Raw genomic sequence first — 19,130 nt, 5'->3', positions numbered from 1 at the left:
CGCCACCAGTCCGCCCTAACTCGAGCCAGTCCGGGCTCCTCGTCCGCAGCAGGCAGGTCTTCTCTGCCTCGGCTGCTCTTCGCTATAATGCGGCTTGTAAAGGTAGCCATAAACACCTGATTCAAGCATCAGACTTCCGAAATCCTCTTCTTCTAGTCTATATCATATTGAGCACTCTCCTCCGCTATTGTCATAACTGTACATCTGTCTCCACAGCGCCTGTTAGCTTAGCTACAAACAAGATGGAGGATATTGCTTTCAGTTTCAGAGCGTAAAGTCCCACCCACTGATCTGTGATAGGTCTGTAGCGTGAGCGGGTCCCGCCCCCTGGGAAAGATGAGGAGCTAGTGCTTGTAGTCTCAACAGAAATCCCCCCCCCTTACACTTCCTCCTACAATGACGCAAAATGACGATTTTTGCGTCATTGTAGGAGGAAGTGTAAGAGGTAAATAACAGATTTCTCCAATCTCAGGGGAAAATGAGAGAGTGTTGCACGACCATTCAATAGTATGACTGGGTTTCTAACAATGCAAAGCTTAATGCAAATGGGTGAAGTGTCCCTTTAAAGGCTCTCAGAAACTGAGGACCGGACAACATGTCCTCACTTTACTCTCTTTGTCCTCACTCCAATGGTCTAAAACTCAAACTGGTCCTCACGAAGATAGTTGTACAAGTACACACACACACACACACACACACACACACACACACACACACACACACACACACACACACACACACACACACACACACACACACACACACACACACACACACACACACACACACACACACACACAGTTATCGTTTGCTCTAACCTTCACTGGACACACTCACAGCTCTGAGTTGTGATTGTGTTTCTACATTCACTATCGTTCAAACGTTTGTGTTTATATGTTAAAAGAAGTCTCTTCTGCTCACCAATGCTGTGTTTATTTGATCAAAACACAGTAAAAAAGTGAAATATTATTATGATTTAAAATAGCTGTTATCTATGTGAATATACAGTAAAGTGTAATTTATTCCTGTGATCAAAGCTGAATGTTCAGCATCATTACTCCAGTCTTCAGTGTCACATGATCCTTCAGAAATCACTCTAATATGAGGATTTGATGATCAATTATTAATAATGTTCTTAATAATGATATATACAGTGCCCTCCACAATTAATGGCACCCCTGGTAAATATGATCAAAACTGGCTGTAAAAAATAAATCTGCATTGTTTATCTGCAAGGCAATCTAAACCTGACGCCTCTGCTAGAAATCTTATAACGGGCCGTGGTTGGATCTTCCATCAGGACAACGATCCAAAACAAACATCAAAATCAACACAAAATTTTTTTGCGGAGCAGGGGTGCCATTAATTGTGGAGGGCACTGTATATATATATATATATATATATATATATATACATACATTTTTCAGGATTCTCTGATGAACAGAAAGTTCAAAAGAACAGCATTTATTTGAAATATAATCTTTTTGTAACATTATAAATGTATTTGTCACTTTTAATCAATTTAATGTATCCTTGATCATGAAAAGCATTCATTAAAATTATTACATTACATTTCTAATAATTAAATCATTTATTAAATGTAAAAAAAAATCATATCTCAAACAGTTTTTTATCACAGTTTCCACAAAAATATTAATCAGCAAAAACCTTTCAACATTGCAATAATCATAAATGTTTCTTGATCATCAAATCCGCATATTAGAGTGATTTCTGAAGGATCATGTGACACTGAAGACTGGAGTAATGATGCTGAACATTCAGCTTTGATCACAGGAATAAATTACACTTTACTATATATTCACATAGAAAACAGATATTTTAAATCATAATAATATTTCACTATTTTTTTACTGTATTTTGTTCAAATAAATGTAGCCTTGGTGAGCAGAAGAGACTCTTTCAAAAACATTATAAAATCACACCGAACCCAAACTCTTGAATGATAGTGTATATATAATATATGTATATATTGTACATAACATCATAAAGAAGAGACAAATATTAGAGCAACAGAAGTGTTGTCCAGAGGGCTCGAATCAAAAATACATTTGTTCAAATCACTACTAGGAAAATATAATAACAAGAAAAAGAAAACAAAAGCCATTAATAAAGGGTAATTAAAGTAAATGGGTTTCTGAGAAACAGATTTTCAACTCTATAATAATGGAGCGGATTTTCAACTCTATAATAAGTCCATGCGAATCTGCTAAGACAATATGAAATTGGCATATTTGAAGGAAGTTCATTTACATTGTGAATGTGCAGTTTGTGAAAGCGTGGACTGCTGCGTGCTAGATAAGAGATGATCATTATACAATATAAAAGTCAGTGTCAATATAATAAGCATAAATTAAAAAGTTGGTTTACCCAAAACTGAACCGACCGAGTGAGTAAATAACAGGAATGGATTAACTATTCCTCTATTTTGTATATGAAAGTGATTAATTCTTCTAAAGACAGCATTGCTAAAATATTTAATAAGTTTCTTTCCTTTCTTTTTGTTGTTGTTTATTTGGAATGTAATGGAGATTGAATTGTTGCACAGATCGTGTCAGATGCCGCCGTCTCTGATCAGTCGACTCGTTGTTCTGTGTTCATTAATACGGCTGATGTCACATGCCTGTCCTGTCTTGTGCTGCACATGGGTGTTTTGTTATTTTGGGCCATGTGCTCGTGTCTATTGTCTAGCCCCTCCCATCTTGTTATCTGATTATTGGTTTATTTGTTCCACCTGTTCCCTCTTGATTTGTTCCCTTTATAAGTCCCCTCTTGTTTGCAGTCTGTGTTGGTTCGTTGTCTAATGTTTCCTGTTCCCTGTGATCCCCATGCAAGTTTATGTTCTGTTTTTGTTTCGTATTTATTAAGTTATGTTTTCCCCCTCGTGGGTTTTGTTTTATGTTTAGTATTTCTTTTATAATAAATATCAATTATCCTGCACTTGAGTCCTCACACCTTTTTGCATTCACGCAACCGTGACAGAACGAACCAACCATCTGAGGACTCAGCAGAAGAAATGGGCATCTTCCTTTTCCCATCTCCCTGCCCCTCCGCTCAACAAGTGAACCAACGTAGCAAACTCCTTTCCCTTCAACAAGGCAATGCCAGCGTAAAGGAGTTTGCTCACCAGTTTGTGGTTGTAGCGGAGGGGCTCAACATCAGCGACGCAGAGCTCAAGGACATTTTTAACACCAGTCTTAATATGCCTGTGCCTGCCTGGGAGATGGGAATGCTGGGGATATTGTCATTCTGGCAGTTTGTGGGGTACGTTTACCATCGCGGAGGGGAGGGTGGTCTTCCGCCCCTTGGCCCACCTCCCATTTACCTCACAAACTCCCAAGTCCCCAGTCCTCCGATGACCCCTTCGGGGAGAGGGAGGAGGAAGACATGCTCCAGCCCATCTGTCACCTATCCTGAGGTGGAGGAAGGGGCGACAGAGGACCCGACTCCGGTGGTCCCGGGACGGAGAAGGAGAAGGAAGACCTCCTCCGTGACAGTTCCGGTGGTCCCGAGTCCGGTGGTCCCAGTTCCAGTGGTCCCAGTTCCGGTGGTCTTGAGTCCGGTGGTCCGGAGACGAAGGAGGAAGAGAAAGGCCTCAACAAATTGTCCGGTGGCCGTCTCCGTGCAGCCCGCTGTCGTCTCGGAGGTCATCCTGGAGCAGCCCACCATCAGTCCTGCCACGGCCAAGAGAGCTGTCTTCCTGTTTTACGCATCGGCGGTTCTGCACGCATGGAAGAAGCACGTCACGTCTGCCCAGCCGGAGACTGTTCACGTCACGTCTGCCCAGCCGGAGACTGTTCACGTCACGTCTGCCCAGCCGGAGACTGTTCACGTCACGTCTGCCCAGCCGGAGACTGTTCACGTCACGTCTGCCCAGCCAGAGACTGTTCACGTCACGTCTGCCCAGCCAGAGACTGTTCACGTCACGTCTGCCCAGCCAGAGACTGTTCACGTCACGTCTGCCCAGCCAGAGACTGTTCACGTCACGTCTGCCCAGCCAGAGACTGTTCACGTCACGTCTGCCGAGCCTGTGTCTCCGGACAAGATGGCCGCCACCGAGTCTGTTCACGTCACGTCTGCCGAGCCTGTGTCTTCGGACAAGATGGCCGCCACAGAGACTGTTCACGTCACGTCTGCCGAGCCTGTGTCTTCGGACAAGATGGCCGCCACCGAGTCTGTTCACGTCACGTCTGCCGAGCCTGTGTCTTCGGACAAGATGGCCGCCACAGAGACTGTTCACGTCACGTCTGCCGAGCCTGTGTCTTCGGACAAGATGGCCGCCGCCGAGCCTGTTCACGTCACGCCTGCCGAGTCTGTGTCTTCGGACAAGATGGCCGCCGAGCCTGTTCACGTCACGCCTGCCGAGCCTGTGTCTTCGGACAAGATGGCCGCCGCCGAGCCTGTTCACGTCACGCCTGCCGAGCCTGTGTCCCCTGACAAGATGGCCGCCGTCGAGCCTGTGTCTGAGCCGGTGGTGTCTGTTCCTGAGCCTGAGCCCTCAGTGACCGCGACACTGGCCATTATGGCCACAGCCATGTGGTGTGTGTGGGCTACGCACACACTTGAGCCGGTGGTGTCTGTTCCTGAGCCGGTGGTGTCTGTTCCTGAGCCGGTGGTGTCTGTTCCTGAGCCGGTGGTGTCTGTTCCTGAGCCGGTGGTGTCTGTTCCTGAGCCGGTGGTGTCTGTTCCTGAGCCGGTGGTGTCTGTTCCTGAGCCGGTGGTGTCTGTTCCTGAGCCGGTGGTGTCTGTTCCTGAGCCGGTGGTGTCTGTTCCTGAGCCGGTGGTGTCTGTTCCTGAGCCGGTGGTGTCTGTTCCAGTTCCTGAGCCGGAGCCAGAGCCAGTGTCTGTTCCTGAGCCGGTGATGTCTGTTCCAGTTCCTGAGCCGGAGCCAGAGCCAGTGTCTGTTCCTGAGCCGGTGATGTCTGTTCCAGTTCCTGAGCCGGAGCCAGAGCCAGTGTCTGTTCCTGAGCCGGTGATGTCTGTTCCTGTTCCAGTTCCTGAGCCGGAGCCTGTGTCTGTGTCTGTTCCTGAACCTGAGCCGGTGGGGCCAGTTCCAGTGCCCGAGCCGGTGGTGCCAGTTCCAGTGCCCGAGCCGGTGGTGCCAGTTCCAGTGCCCGAGCCGGTGGTGCCAGTTCCAGTGCCCGATCCGGTGGTGCCAGTGCCCGAGCCGGTGGTGCCAGTTCTAGTGCCAGTTCCAGTACCTGAGCCGTTGGTGCCAGTTCCAGTGCCCAAGCCGGTGGTTCCAGTTCCTGAACCCTGGCCGCCCGAGGGGTCGTCTCCGCCCTGGCCGCCCGAGGGGTCGTCTCCGCCCTGGCCGCCCGAGGGAAAGTCTCCGCCATGGCCTCCCGAACTCTGTGGTCCGCCCTGGTCTCCCGAACTGTCCTTTTCCTCTGTCCCGCCCTGGTCCGTCCTTCCCTGGTCCGTCCCTCCCGTCCCGCCCTGGTCCGTCCCTCCCGTCCCGCCCCGCCCCGCCCTGGTCTGTCCCTCCCGTCCCGCCCCGCCCTGGTCTGTCCCTCCCGTCCCGTCCGGGTCTTATGGAGCGTCTGGTAGCCGCTCCGTAGGGAGGGGGTAATGTCACATGCCTGTCCTGTCTTGTGCTGCACATGGGTGTTTTGTTATTTTGGGCCATGTGCTCGTGTCTATTGTCTAGCCCCTCCCATCTTGTTATCTGATTATTGGTTTATTTGTTCCACCTGTTCCCTCTTGATTTGTTCCCTTTATAAGTCCCCTCTTGTTTGCAGTCTGTGTTGGTTCGTTGTCTAATGTTTCCTGTTCCCTGTGATCCCCATGCAAGTTTATGTTCTGTTTTTGTTTCGTATTTATTAAGTTATGTTTTCCCCCTCGTGGGTTTTGTTTTATGTTTAGTATTTCTTTTATAATAAATATCAATTATCCTGCACTTGAGTCCTCACACCTTTTTGCATTCACGCAACCGTGACAGCTGAGTGACGTCTGCGTTCTGCTTCGGGTTTAGAATAGAAACACCGTTGTTTTGTGGGGTTTATTTGATTAGAATTTAAGCACTCAGTAATTGGACGTGCTATTATACTTCATCACTGTATTGATCGCTGTGAAGAACTCCAGCACTTTTAATTACACATTTCTGCCATTCTGGCTAATTACAGTCTGAGACCCTCCATTCAGTGTGTGACTTGTGCTGTATTCGAAGAAGGCATTTTTATATATATAAAAAAAAATATATATATATATATATACTATATATACATACACACACATGCATGTATATATTTAAGAAAAATTTGTTATTTCTATATAAAATATTTATATATAATATAAATATATATACAGCATATACATGCAGATTTTTCTTAAATATATACATGCATGTGTGTGTATTTATATATACAAAATAATTATACACAGTACACACACATATATTATGGAAACACAAACTTTTATTTTGGATGTGATTAATCTTGATTAATCTAATGTGTGTGTGTGTGTGTGTGTGTGTGTGTGTGTGTGTGTGTGTGTGTGTGTGTGTGTGTGTGTGTGTGTGTGTGTGTGTGTGTGTGTGTGTGTGCGTTCGTGCGTGCGTGTGCGTGCGTGTGCGTGCATAATGTGGGCAAGATCAGACATTTAATTAATTTACACGGTTTCAAGAAAGTTTGATGAATTAAAAAAGTAGAGATTTAAAGTGAGGGATCGACAGTTACTTTACAGGAAAACGTCTAAAATATAAATATTGGGTTACACTTTATTTTAAGGTGTCATTGTTACAGTGTAATTATATATTTCAGCACTGAGTAATATTAATTAACTACATGTACTTTTAGGGTAGGATCAATAGGATTAGGATTTGGTTGAGGGTTAGTTGCATGTAATTATGCCTAATTTACTGTTATTACTACGGTAAGTACATGTAACATATGGAACAAGGACACTGTAAAATTAAGCGTTACCAAATATTGATGTTTATCTTTGAAATGATTTGATTTCTGTGATCGTATCAAACAGGATGGATGTTTTAGAGCGACACATCCCAGAATTCATCAAATACACTGTTAATGATTTTCCCTCCTAAATGATGTCACTTCCTGGAGGATGATGTCATGAAGCAACTGGCTTTTGTTGTTTGAGGGACAGACTGACAGATCTCAAGACAATTACTCGACTAGTTGATTTTGAAAATAAGTAGTTTTGCACATGTAGGGAAAGTAAATCTCAAGGTCACTCTGTGGGAATTGAATCAATTGCACTGACCTCAGACCAGCTGGAAAACCGTCAATGCTCTCCTCACATCACTGTGATTGGTTAACGAGGAAACTGAGATTAACGAACTGCCTTTGTGATACAGAAAGCTTCTGTATTGGACAGTTCTTAATTCTGCTATTTTTATATATAATAACTGAGAAATGGACCGAATTGAAGAAGTTTGGGGAATCATTCGTGAACATTCCCTGCCCTTCAGACATCTGTTATTTCAGATTTCAACAAACAGAAGTAAATTGTATTTTATAATTCCTGAGGGAAATAATAGGTTATAATACATTCACATTATTTGCATTTACAGCTTTGTTTTCTCTTTTTAAATGCATATTTTGGATTTTATCCGCGAGGCATGTAACGCACGCTCTGAACAGAATATATCACACCAAACATGCATTTGCAAGACTTTTTGATTTCAGGAAAACAAAGTTGCACCATGGAAAGTTTCTTTATTTTCATGACTTCAGCCAAACTTCTGTCAGAAGTGAACATAAAGCAGATTCAAAGATTAAACGGGTCATGAACACGTCAAAGCGAACGCACTACAGCGAACGCTTCAATACAACATCATCACACACTCGTTCAGAAAGACCAATGCACCCGTTCATAATGTTTACTTGCGGTGTGAAGAGAAGCGGCGCATCATGTCATAGATACGCTGGATATGATTAATATCATGCTCGCATTTTATTCGTTTACTCGCTTACTCATGACACATCAGCAACACAGCTAGAAGTATTCCTCATGTTGGACCGGTAACACTTTATAATAACTGCACGCTATTAATCATTAGTTAAGCATTAGTAAACAGTTAATTCATCATTTATAAAGCATTAATAGACATTAATAAGCAGTTTATAAATACAGTTATAAATGCTGTATTCTTGATTTATAAGCATATGTATAATGTGTTTAATAATTGTATTTTCATACTTTATTAATGATCAATTTATCATTTCTAAATGAAGTATTGCATTATTTACAAAGCAGTTGTTGGCTCATAAGATCACTTAGAAAGTGTGAGTAAATGATTAAACTATTTAAATGTACATTCATAAATTGTATTATTCAGACATATAGTAATAGTTACTTAGTGTGTTAATAAATGCTTTATTAACATATTTCTACTGTAATTCAGGTAGTTATAAAGCATTTAGTAGTGGTCAGTTAACTATTTTTGTGAGCTCATCTAAAGTGAGGACTAGTTATTTTTGTAACGCCGCTAGTCGACATACTTCACCTTTAAAGTGTCATGAAACCCCTGTTTTATCCTGGACGTTCACACCTCAGAGTTGGGAAACGGGCGTGTAAACTGTGGAAAAGTGGGAGTGTGGGAGGGGGGGGACAACCAATAAAAAACACACTCGTTATACAGACATGAATATTAATATATGACCAGAGTCGAGGGTTAAACATCTAACGCTGTATTACAGACTGCCTAAACGAGGGAGAAACGCAGAACAACATTTAAAAGGTCTGATATTTTCATTGGAGCATTACAGTCTCTGAACACATGACACTTCAGTTTAACAGAAGAATAAAGGCAGAGAACAGTTGTAGTCACTGTTCTTTGAATTGTCGGTCTACATCTTTGTCTTCTGTGTATCAGAGTAATTCCTCCTGTCGTCGTGTTCATGATCAGACGTACGGCTGCGTCGGTGTCTTTATCTGCACATATAGTTTATTGAAGAAGACGTGCGCACACACACACACACACACACACACACACACAGTGCTGGTTCATGTTTAGAGCACTGGAGAATATGAAATATGTGCATTAAAACTTGAAACGCACTCGCTATATGCATATATGTGAACGATATGATCCGCGTTACTCATCGTGGCAGAAGCCGCTCTCATCCTCAACACACTCGTCTCTGTACCGGCGCGATGACTCGGATCGTCAACCAGAGGGAACTGGACAATATCGTGAATGTTCTGATCCAAGCTGACCTCTGACCTGTAATGCCTGAATCATAATCACACACTGTTGTCGTTGGCCAGAGGAGAACTGAGCGACTGAGTCTGGGTTTACTCAAGGTTTCTTTCTCCATTCTGTCACTGATGGAGTTTCGGTTCCACTGTCGCCTTTGTCTTTTGGCTGCTTAGTTGAGGACATTTAATATAATATTCAACAATATTATTGATATGCCTGCATTTACACCAATTTTATGAGAACTGAACTGAACGGGAGTGTGTTTCGCGTATAACGCTGAAACTCGCTGGTTCACTACTATAGTACGATCATCGTTGAAGAAATCAACTATATGTCATTTAGGTTATGGAGTAATAACTACTGTTAACGAATCTGTTTGATGACATCTGAGGACTATTTCTCATTTTTTCCAGATTCAATCATAGACTCGTTCTTACTCTAGAGCTCGTTCACACATGCGCACTCTTCAAGAACGACACTTTACATCTCTTGACTAAAAGACGTAAATGACATTTGTATGTATACTAAATAAAAGACACAGATTGTACTGAATGTCAGCTTGATTATTTTACTCAAGATTATGATTTATTGAGTCCACAATAAATCATAAATCATTGGAAAATCATTTATTGAGTTTTTGGGAAACACCGACTCGTTGAACTGCTGATAACGACGGACCATAGTTGGCTAACGATGCTTTCGGGAAACACACTCCTGGACGATGACATCACAGTTACTCCAGAGTGGCTATATGTAGCCTATATATAAATTAACTAAATGAATAACTTTTTTTTTACAACAAAAATTAACCATCACTGAACTTACTTGAGCTGGACTGTGGCGCTATTTGCTTCTAGAAACAAACTTTGTTGCCAATCACACGCTCCGAATGCGCTTCTACCTCACATTCAGCCAATCACACGCTCTGAAAGCGCTTCTACCTCACATTCAGCCAATCACACGCTCCGAATGCGCTTCTACCTCACATTCAGCCAATCACACGCTCCGAATGCGCTTCTACCTCACATTCAGCCAATCACACGCTCCGAATGTGCTTCTACCTCACATTCAGCCAATCACACGCTCCGAAGGCGCTTCTACCTCACATTCAGCCAATCACACGCTCCGAAGGCACGCTCTACCTCACATTCAGCCAATCATATGCTCCAAAGACTCGCTTTGAATTCGAGTTACCAAAACAAAGTAACTGGGTTTCACTTTTCACAAATTCGAAGTTACATCAGGGAATGTGAGGTAGAAGCGCCTTTGGAGCGTGTGATTGGCTGAATGTGAGGTAGAAGCGCCTTCGGAGCATGTGATTGGCTGAATGTGAGGTAGAAGTGCCTTCGGATCGTGTGATTGGCTGAATGTGAGGTAGAAGCGCTTTCGCAGCGTGTGATTGGCTGAATGTGAGGTAGAGCGTGCCTTCTGAGCTTGTGATTGGCTGAATGTGAGGTAGAAGCGCTTTCACAGCGTGTGATTGCCTGAATGTGAGGTAGAAGCGCCTTCAGACCGTGTGATTGGCTGAATGTGAGGTAGAGCGTGCCTTCGGAGCGTGTGATTGGCTGAATGTGAGGTAGAAGCGCTTTCACAGCGTGTGATTGCCTGAATGTGAGGTAGAAGCGCCTTCAGACCGTGTGATTGGCTGAATGTGAGGTAGAAGCGCCTTCGGAGCGTGTGATTGGCTGAATGTGAGGTAGAAGTGCCTTCAGAGCGTGTGATTGGCTGAATGTGAGGTAGAAGCGCCTTCGGAGCGTGTGATTGTCTGAATGTGAGGTAGAAGCGCTTTCGGAGCGTGTGATTGGCTGAATGTGAGGTAGAAGCGCCTTCGGAGCGTGTGATTGGCTGAATGTGAGGTAGAAGCGCCTTCGGAGTGTGTGATTGGCTGAATGTGAGGTAGAAGTGCCTTCAGAGCGTGTGATTGGCTGAATGTGAGGTAGAAGCGCCTTCGGAGTGTGTGATTGGCTGAATGTGAGGTAGAAACGCCTTCAGAGTGTGTGATTGGCTGAATGTGAGGTAGAAGCGAGTCTTTGGAGTTTCACTTTTCACGTTTTCTGGGTTGGTAGAAGCACCCGATTATAGCACTTACACACGGAGAAAGTCCGATTTTCGTGATATGTCCCCTTTAATATAACTTGATGTTCTTTGTCTGTGGTCTTGATGGTAAGTGTAGTTGTGTTTTGCAGCTGTGTCGTGTGGGCCGCCGGTGGCTCCTGTGAACGGAGGCGTTCTGGCTGCGGATTATTCTTCAGGAACACGAGCCACGTATTTCTGCAGCGACGGCTTCCGCCTGTCCTCGAAAGAAGTGACGAGCAGCGTGTGTCAGGCCGACGGCACCTGGAGCACGCACAACAAAACCCCTCGATGCACAGGTGAGACTCCATGATGAAACCCCTGAGACGAGGCCCTGCTTTAACATCACCCGGACGGTTCAGGGGTCAAATGATTATATTGATCATGTCTGCTCACAGAGGAGTTAAGGGAAAAACAATCTTAACAACCACTAACGTCTGAACGGTAGTCTCAGTTTGTGTAAATCTACTTGGGGTTCAGAGTATTTATTTTTTCCTCATTAATTTCACATAATGTTGCGGTTTTGTTTCATTAATACAGTGTATACTTTATTCTTGATTTCCCTGTAAATAATGGAAGTGAAATGTGACAACATGCCCCATAGCTGGGGTTCATAATAACATGACCATATGACAGATTAAAATGTTATCTGGTCTAATCCTAAAAAAAAAAAAGAGAAAAACTAAAATAATTTGTCAATAAAATACAATTATTAACTTTTTCATATAAAATAATGGCATTCATAATTGAAAAAAAAATTGTTTTTGAGTTTGACAACAAAAACAGCCATACAGCATAGTTCAAAACATAATAACAATTTCTGAACATTGACACTCAGTCTTTATTCACCTTTTCTCATGGTTTCTCAACAGAATTCATAGTATAGAATAGAATATTATAATTCTAATAGGGACTCATTGTAACGCGGTGTGACAACATGCCCCGCCTGAGCAACTGGTGAGTGTTTCTGCTGTTAGATCAGCATTAAAGAACAGATATAAGATTAAAAATAATAATAGATTTGTCTCATTTTAAATAAACACAAAACAGATGAAAAAATGAAGAAATCTACTTTTGCAATGTTTAAATAAATGTTCAGTGATATCTCAAAGATGTTTTAATTTTGGCGCATTTTTTCTCTATATAGTGTTGCTATGGCGTGTAGTAAATACACTAAGTTTCGTCATGATGGCGTGTGTGGAAAGTTTTGTCCTGAAATGTCATCCTTGCATTGATGCATTTGGCAGACGCTTTTATCTAAAGTGACTTGCATTGCATTGAAAGTATAAATGGTGCATGTGTGTTACGAGTCCCATGTTAGTTTGTGCCTTACATTGCATTCTTCAAGCGTTTGAACCCTTTCCTCTCAGTTGTGGTGTGTCCCAGTATCGGTTCCTTCTCGCTGGATCACGGCAAATGGAGGATCGTCAACGGCTCCCGTTACGAGTACGGCACTAAAGTGGCCTTTACCTGCAACCCGGGCTTCTTCCGGCTTGGCCCCGCACACATTCACTGCACGTCCAACGGGACCTGGAGCTGGAGGAACGAGAGGCCGCGCTGCAAGAGTGAGTGTGTGTTCCTCCGGCGCTGATGCTGTGTGTGTTGTTAGGCCGTCTTTAAGGTCAGACTGCCAGACTAATGATTCTGTCAATGTGTCCTGAAGGGTGAAGGATTAGCAGCTTGAGTGGCGCTGACCCGCTCACACACGTGCAATTTATGCGCATTTTTACGTGCATATGATACGCATGCGTAGGTTTAGTAGTGGTGTGGGGTGTGTGTGTATTACATGCAATAAAGTGCGTATCGTATGCACGTAAAAACTCATTTTCGCGTATAAATTGCATTCATGAGCTCAGGCTGGACGCCTCGATAGAAACACCGAATCCGTCGCCGTTTTACACTTTTCCTGCTTTTATATTGGGGAGGAAGAATTAAAAGAATTGTAGCATACATACCTGTACATTGCATTTTTTATGTAATGTTCCAAGATAAAAAATATGTGTATGAACCTAATGATGCTTTATGCATTTAATCATTTTCCTGCAGCCACTGGGAATTATGGGAAATGTTTTCTGTTTGCACAAGCCCCTCTCCTCATAATCCATCAAAATGAATAGAATTATCCCGCTAGCTGTAACAGTAAACACAATTCATGCGACTATATGAACTCAACATTCTCAACTTAAATAATAATGACACATAAAACAATTATGACACATACTAATTTGCTTCCACTTGCTTGAATGAATTAAACTTAAAGTGGTAACACTTTCTATGAAGCCCATGCTTATAATGAATTATAGCCCCATTTATACTTATTTATAAGTATTACTAAGTATGCGCATTGAAAAAGCAAATGCATGACTTATAAATAATATAAATGTAACTATAACTGTTCTTATAATGCAGTATAGGTCTTAATGAGTCTTTATAAATATATTTATAAAATAGTAATACTTATAAATAAGTATAAATGGGGCTCTAATTCATTATAAGCATGGGCTTCATAGAAAATGTTAATTTGAATATTCATTCAAGCAAGTGTAAGCAAATTAGTATGTGTCATTTTAAAGATTTTAGTTGAGAATGTTGAGTTCATATGAATTGTGTTTACTGTTACAGCTAGCGGGATAATTCTATTCATTTTGATGGATTATGAGGAGAGAGGCTTGTGCAAACAGAAAACATTTCCCATAATTCCCAGTGGCTGCATGAAAATGATTAAATGCATAAAGCATCATTAGGTTCATACACATATTTTTATGTGGATTTTTGAACATCACATAAAAAATGCAATATATGTATGTTATATATATTAGAATTTTTTTTTTTTTTTTGGTGCAGCTCTAAATTGCAAGTAATGTATTATATTTTGTGACTTTCCCAGTTGCATCAAATTTTGTTGATTTTTTTTTATTAATACCGATTTCTATTTTTATTTTTTACATGAATTACAGTTCTTTAAGGTATCATTTGCAGGTTACCACTTCATACAGTGTACTTTTTTTTGCACAAGCATTTAAAAAAAAGCATGCATCTGTAGCAATTACAAATTGTAACTCTAATTCATATTTCATCATATGAAATCATGCATAGTAACTTCCTATAAGGCTTTATACGGCGCCGTTCAGCTTTAGGAAACACATTTAGGAAACACAAACTTTAACACAGTTCAGGAGCCCTGAGTAAACCCAGTTGTGTGTTTCTATCAGTCTGTCATCAGCATCTGCTGTGCTCAGATGCTTGGGTTATCAATGTTGTGTGTCTGCTGTAACTACAGTCGTGATGAATGTGTTCATGAGAGCCACAATCTAAACATTAGAGGCGCTTCATGACGGATGGCGTCTGACGGGATCCTGGCCAGAACAATTTTCAGAAACATCAGCAGTCGGAGGGAAGATGATGAGAAGTGGAGAACAGATGAAATGATGGTGTCAACGCTCCAAAACAATATAGCGCATGTATAATCTATCCCAGATCTGCTCAAATCTCCTGCTTCCGACTGAGTTTCAGAGGATTGAGGCTCGATATGAGTGGAGTTTAGGAAGCTAAGACTTCCCGAGACACAAACTATCATGCTGAGCTTTAGTTAGCTATTACTAGTCAGTTAAGTTGAAGAGGAACCATGTTTTTAAATGGAACAATCGGATAATTTATGTTTCTGTAACATTATTATCATAAAGTGATCAAACAAAAGCTTACACTGCAATTTTTTTTAGGGGTTCAAGCACTTCAGTGCTGAAACCCTATTGTTATTGTTCATTTTCCCATGATGCAGCATTCTCCATATAAAACTGATCGGGCAGACCGAACCGTAAGTCGTAGAGACTTGAAACTTTGGGGGCTGATAGTACTCACACCGCCTACAGCGTCACCAAGGCCCGCCCCGATCGGCCTGACGGGGGCGCTACAGCGGGAAAAAGTACGGATCAGCTCATAACTCCTCAACCGTTAGGCGTAGGCTCAAGTGTCTTATACTGGTGGAAGGCGGACAAGATGCATGCCTCGGATTTGCTCGTCACCCTGGGAAAATTTCCGGGTATTTGGGTTTTTTCCAAAAACCTACTTTTGTGAACTAGTCCTAGGTTTTGGCCCGACCGGAACCAAACCAGTCTAGGACAATTCTCTGGACTCTCTAGATCAATAATTATCAAAATAATGATTTAAAGTTGAACTTATGCATTCGGATGGCTATAACAGGGTCATTTATAAAATGGGCGTGGCAAAATCCACTAAAAAGCCTATAAATCCTAAACGAAAACTCAGAACTTCACGAAAATTGGTGGGCATATGTGCCATAACATTCTAAACAAGCATGCAAAGTTTTATGGAGATCGGACCATAGGTGGCGCTATAACTGTTAAAAAGCTTTGAAAACCATATATTTCCTATGGTAAATTGCCTGAATTGGCTGTAAATGGTCTTTTCCATCTATGATGTCAGTGACAATATTAACGGTGTTATTTTAGTTTTTTTTTTAAATATTTTATATAAACTTTTATATAAATAATATTTTATTAAAGATTTTATTTTTGTATTGTAATTATTTTTAGTTGAACTTTTAGTCATTTCATTATGTGCTTTTGTATTAATATTTTTTTTTTTAATGTTGATATTTAGGTGTAATTTATTTTTGTTTCAGTTTTAGTTTTGATTTATTTCCAGTTAATAATTTCAGTGCTTCAACTTAAACTTATTTCAGTTCATTGCCAAGGCAACATTTCTAACATTTTCGATTAGTTTAAATTTCAACTAATATTTATAAACATAATATTTATGTGATTTTATTTCAGCTTTATTTCAGTGATCAGCAATGTTTTTAGTTGTAGTTAACGATAATAACCCTGAAAATGACTAAGGAAAACACATTTTTTGCAGTGTGCTTGTGCTTTAGTTTGCTACTAAATCTATCAAGTGCAACTTAAAGCTTTAAACCTGGTAACCGTGTTTAATACTGAGATTCTTCCATTCAGAGGACGGGATATTCTCCTCATGTTGTCCGCTGGTGTTTTTAAATCACAGTCGACTCATTGTGTTCTCTATTGCCTCTTACTTTAGTCATTTCGTGTGGAGAGCTGCCCACTCCTCCTAATGGAAAGAAGATTGGGACACAGACGACCTTCGGAGCAACCGCTATTTTTACCTGCAACTCGGGCTTTATTCTGGTGGGCTCCAGTGTTCGGGAATGCCTGTCCTCGGGTCTCTGGAGCGGGACGGAAACACACTGTCTCGGTAACACACATTCCTCGTCTCTTTCACTATCACCATGCATTAGCATCACTGCGACCTTTTAATGGACATCGGCTCCTGAAAGGCCAGAACGGGTTCACTGGCATTTCGTCTGGATTCCCATGGCAACAGTGGTTTTAATAATTGTATTTTTTTTTTTTTTTTTGCATGCACCTGTTTCCTCACATGCAGATTAGAGTTAGTCACAAAAGCATCATTATTATTCCTTCTTAGACACCGGTTTTAACCTTGACAGAAAAAGCAATCCCATAAAACATTGCGGTGTTTCTCAGTGGGGAAAAAAAGCCATTTTAGGTGATGGAAATGGTGAGAGAATTAAAAGTCATTTAATATGTATAAGAACCACTTATTCATCCGAAGAGACTCAAGATATGCATCTGCATGTTTTTCGTGCACTGGGAAAAATATAGTTCAATTTGCAGCTAAGAAACGGCACATGTGGTTGCCACAAATTCACCTTAAAGTGCCCCTATTATGCTTTTCAAATATTATCTTTCATGCCGTGTGTAATACAGCTAATTGTGGATGTAAAAGATCAAAGTCCACGACACATTGTCTTCTAAAAGAAAGAATTGATTCTGAACTGCTGAAATGAGTCTCTCCAGTCTCGCTTTCTGTTACAAACCTACGTTACAATGTAACTAATTTGCATAATGCCAGCCTCTGGTCTTGATTGGCTGAACAGCGTCTCTTAGCTCCGCCCTCAAACACTGTAGTGTGTCTGAGACTGGAAGAGTTTGGTTCATGTTGTTCGTGTCGAGAAGACGCTGTTTTCTGCTGACAAAGCAAATCCACTGTGATGAGATTGATACGGTAAAACTGACACTTTATATCACTGTGTATCAAACACTGAGGAAAATTCAGATATGTTAATTAACATTTAGTTTCCGACATGCGCTGTAAGCGGTCGACCAATCACAAAAGACTGAGCCGTCTGACCAATCAGAGCAGAGCAGCTCTCAGAGAGGCGGAGTTTAGAGAGACTGAATCTTCAAACGAACCGTTTCAGACTCTGAGAAATGAGGAGATGTGCACTGTAAATTAGAGACAATTAATGTGTTTTTTGACATTGGATGCATGTAAATCTATTTTACGAGACTTTAAAATAGGGGCACTTTATAAAAATACGGTGACAATGTTTCAGGTATTACAAGATGGCAAATTGGTCCCTGTATATTTTGGAACTAATAACCGTGCGAGTGATATAATATTAATATACTAATCTACTTGAAATATCAAAATCTGCTTTTTACCTTAAAATGTACATCTAACCATCATAATAATTCAGGTGGTACAGTATAAATCCACACGGTGAATCAGGGTTCATTGTCAGTGGAGAATGACCAATATTCACGTACATTTGACTCGACATCATTCGCAGCGATTCATGGAAGTGGGCGGAGCTAACGAGATCTGTTGGCATGTTTCGACTCTGATTGGTGGAATTCTCTAAACAGCATCATGGGTAATGTAGTTTCTCACCACGAATTTTCCTGTTAAACAGGACTATTTTAAAACTAAGTTGAAATGATGCGAGCTGACGGCTTGGGCAGAAAATGAAGTGAGAGAAGGCAGAGGTGAAGAAGTGATTTCTCTGCAGAAGTCGAGCGGATTCGCTGCTCTGTGAAGTGTGTCGGCCTCTGCTGAGTTCTGTCATCACTCAGATCTGAGAGCGAACGCCCTGACAGATCTCCACTCTTTCTCCCCCGTCACGCCGTCTCGCAGTAAAACAACCTTTGTCCACCAAAAGAGTCTAAAATGCATTGTGTTGATCCTCGGATGCGTGGAGATTGCAGGATCTGTTGTGAGATTGAACACTGGATCGTGAATATCTCTGTTCGCCGCACACCATGTGACTTAGACTTACACACGTGGAGGACTCAGTCCTGCAATAACATTCATATCAAATCACACGCTGATCTCGGCACGGGAACTCTAACAGCTATTCTCATTACGCTTAAACGCTCATCTTCACTTATCCATCAGAGACTCTTTATGAGATTTTGAGGAACGAGGAATCATAACAGTTTTATTGCATTTATTACCCTCAGTGATAAAACATATTTAACATAATTGATCAAGTGAATAAAAAGTCCAAGCAATAAAACAAACTGTTTAAAATACTTTTAAATGTCTTTTGAGTCTCTTCTGCTCACCAAGGCTGCATTTATTTGAGCAAAAATACAGTAAAAATGTGAAATATTATTTTAATTTAAAATATCTGTTTTCTATGTGAATATATAGTAAAGTGTAATTTATTCCTGTGATCAAAGCTGAATTTTCAGCATCATTACTCCAGTCTTCAGTGTCACATGATCCTTCAGAAATCATTATAATATGATGATTTGATGCTCAAGAAACATTTATGATTATTATCAGAGTTGAAAACAATTTTGTCATTGATGAATTGAAAGAAATATTTATTTGAAATAGAATATTTTGAAACATTATACATTTATTTAATGCACTTTTGACACATTTTTTAACACACATTTGTGTATATATTGGTGCATTTCACAAAAGATGAATCACATGTTCAAAAGCTGATGTTCGTTCATATGTCAATTAGTGCTGGGCAACGATTAATCGCATCCAAAGTAAAAGTTTGTGTTTACATAATATA

At 41.3% G+C, this 19,130-nt stretch overlaps 1 protein-coding gene across 1 annotated transcript in view; it reads left to right on the top strand.

The window, feature by feature from the left end:
• The window catches only part of csmd3a (CUB and Sushi multiple domains 3a), a gene marked incomplete at both ends in the record, with an annotated part of 339,298 nt that overhangs the window by 243,805 nt on the left and 76,363 nt on the right, over positions 1 to 19,130 (top strand). Inside the window, 3 exons of the mRNA XM_081389133.1 lie at positions 11,371 to 11,556; positions 12,628 to 12,822; positions 16,316 to 16,489. Of these exons, the coding sequence (XP_081245259.1) occupies positions 11,371 to 11,556; positions 12,628 to 12,822; positions 16,316 to 16,489 (555 nt within the window). The remainder of the gene's footprint in view (positions 1 to 11,370; positions 11,557 to 12,627; positions 12,823 to 16,315; positions 16,490 to 19,130) is intronic.

The sequence above is a fragment of the Scardinius erythrophthalmus genome, assembly GCF_964197995.2.
Source record: "Scardinius erythrophthalmus genome assembly, chromosome: 16".
Taxonomy (NCBI): Eukaryota; Metazoa; Chordata; class Actinopteri; order Cypriniformes; family Leuciscidae; genus Scardinius; species Scardinius erythrophthalmus.
This window is presented reverse-complemented; position numbering and strand designations above follow the sequence as displayed.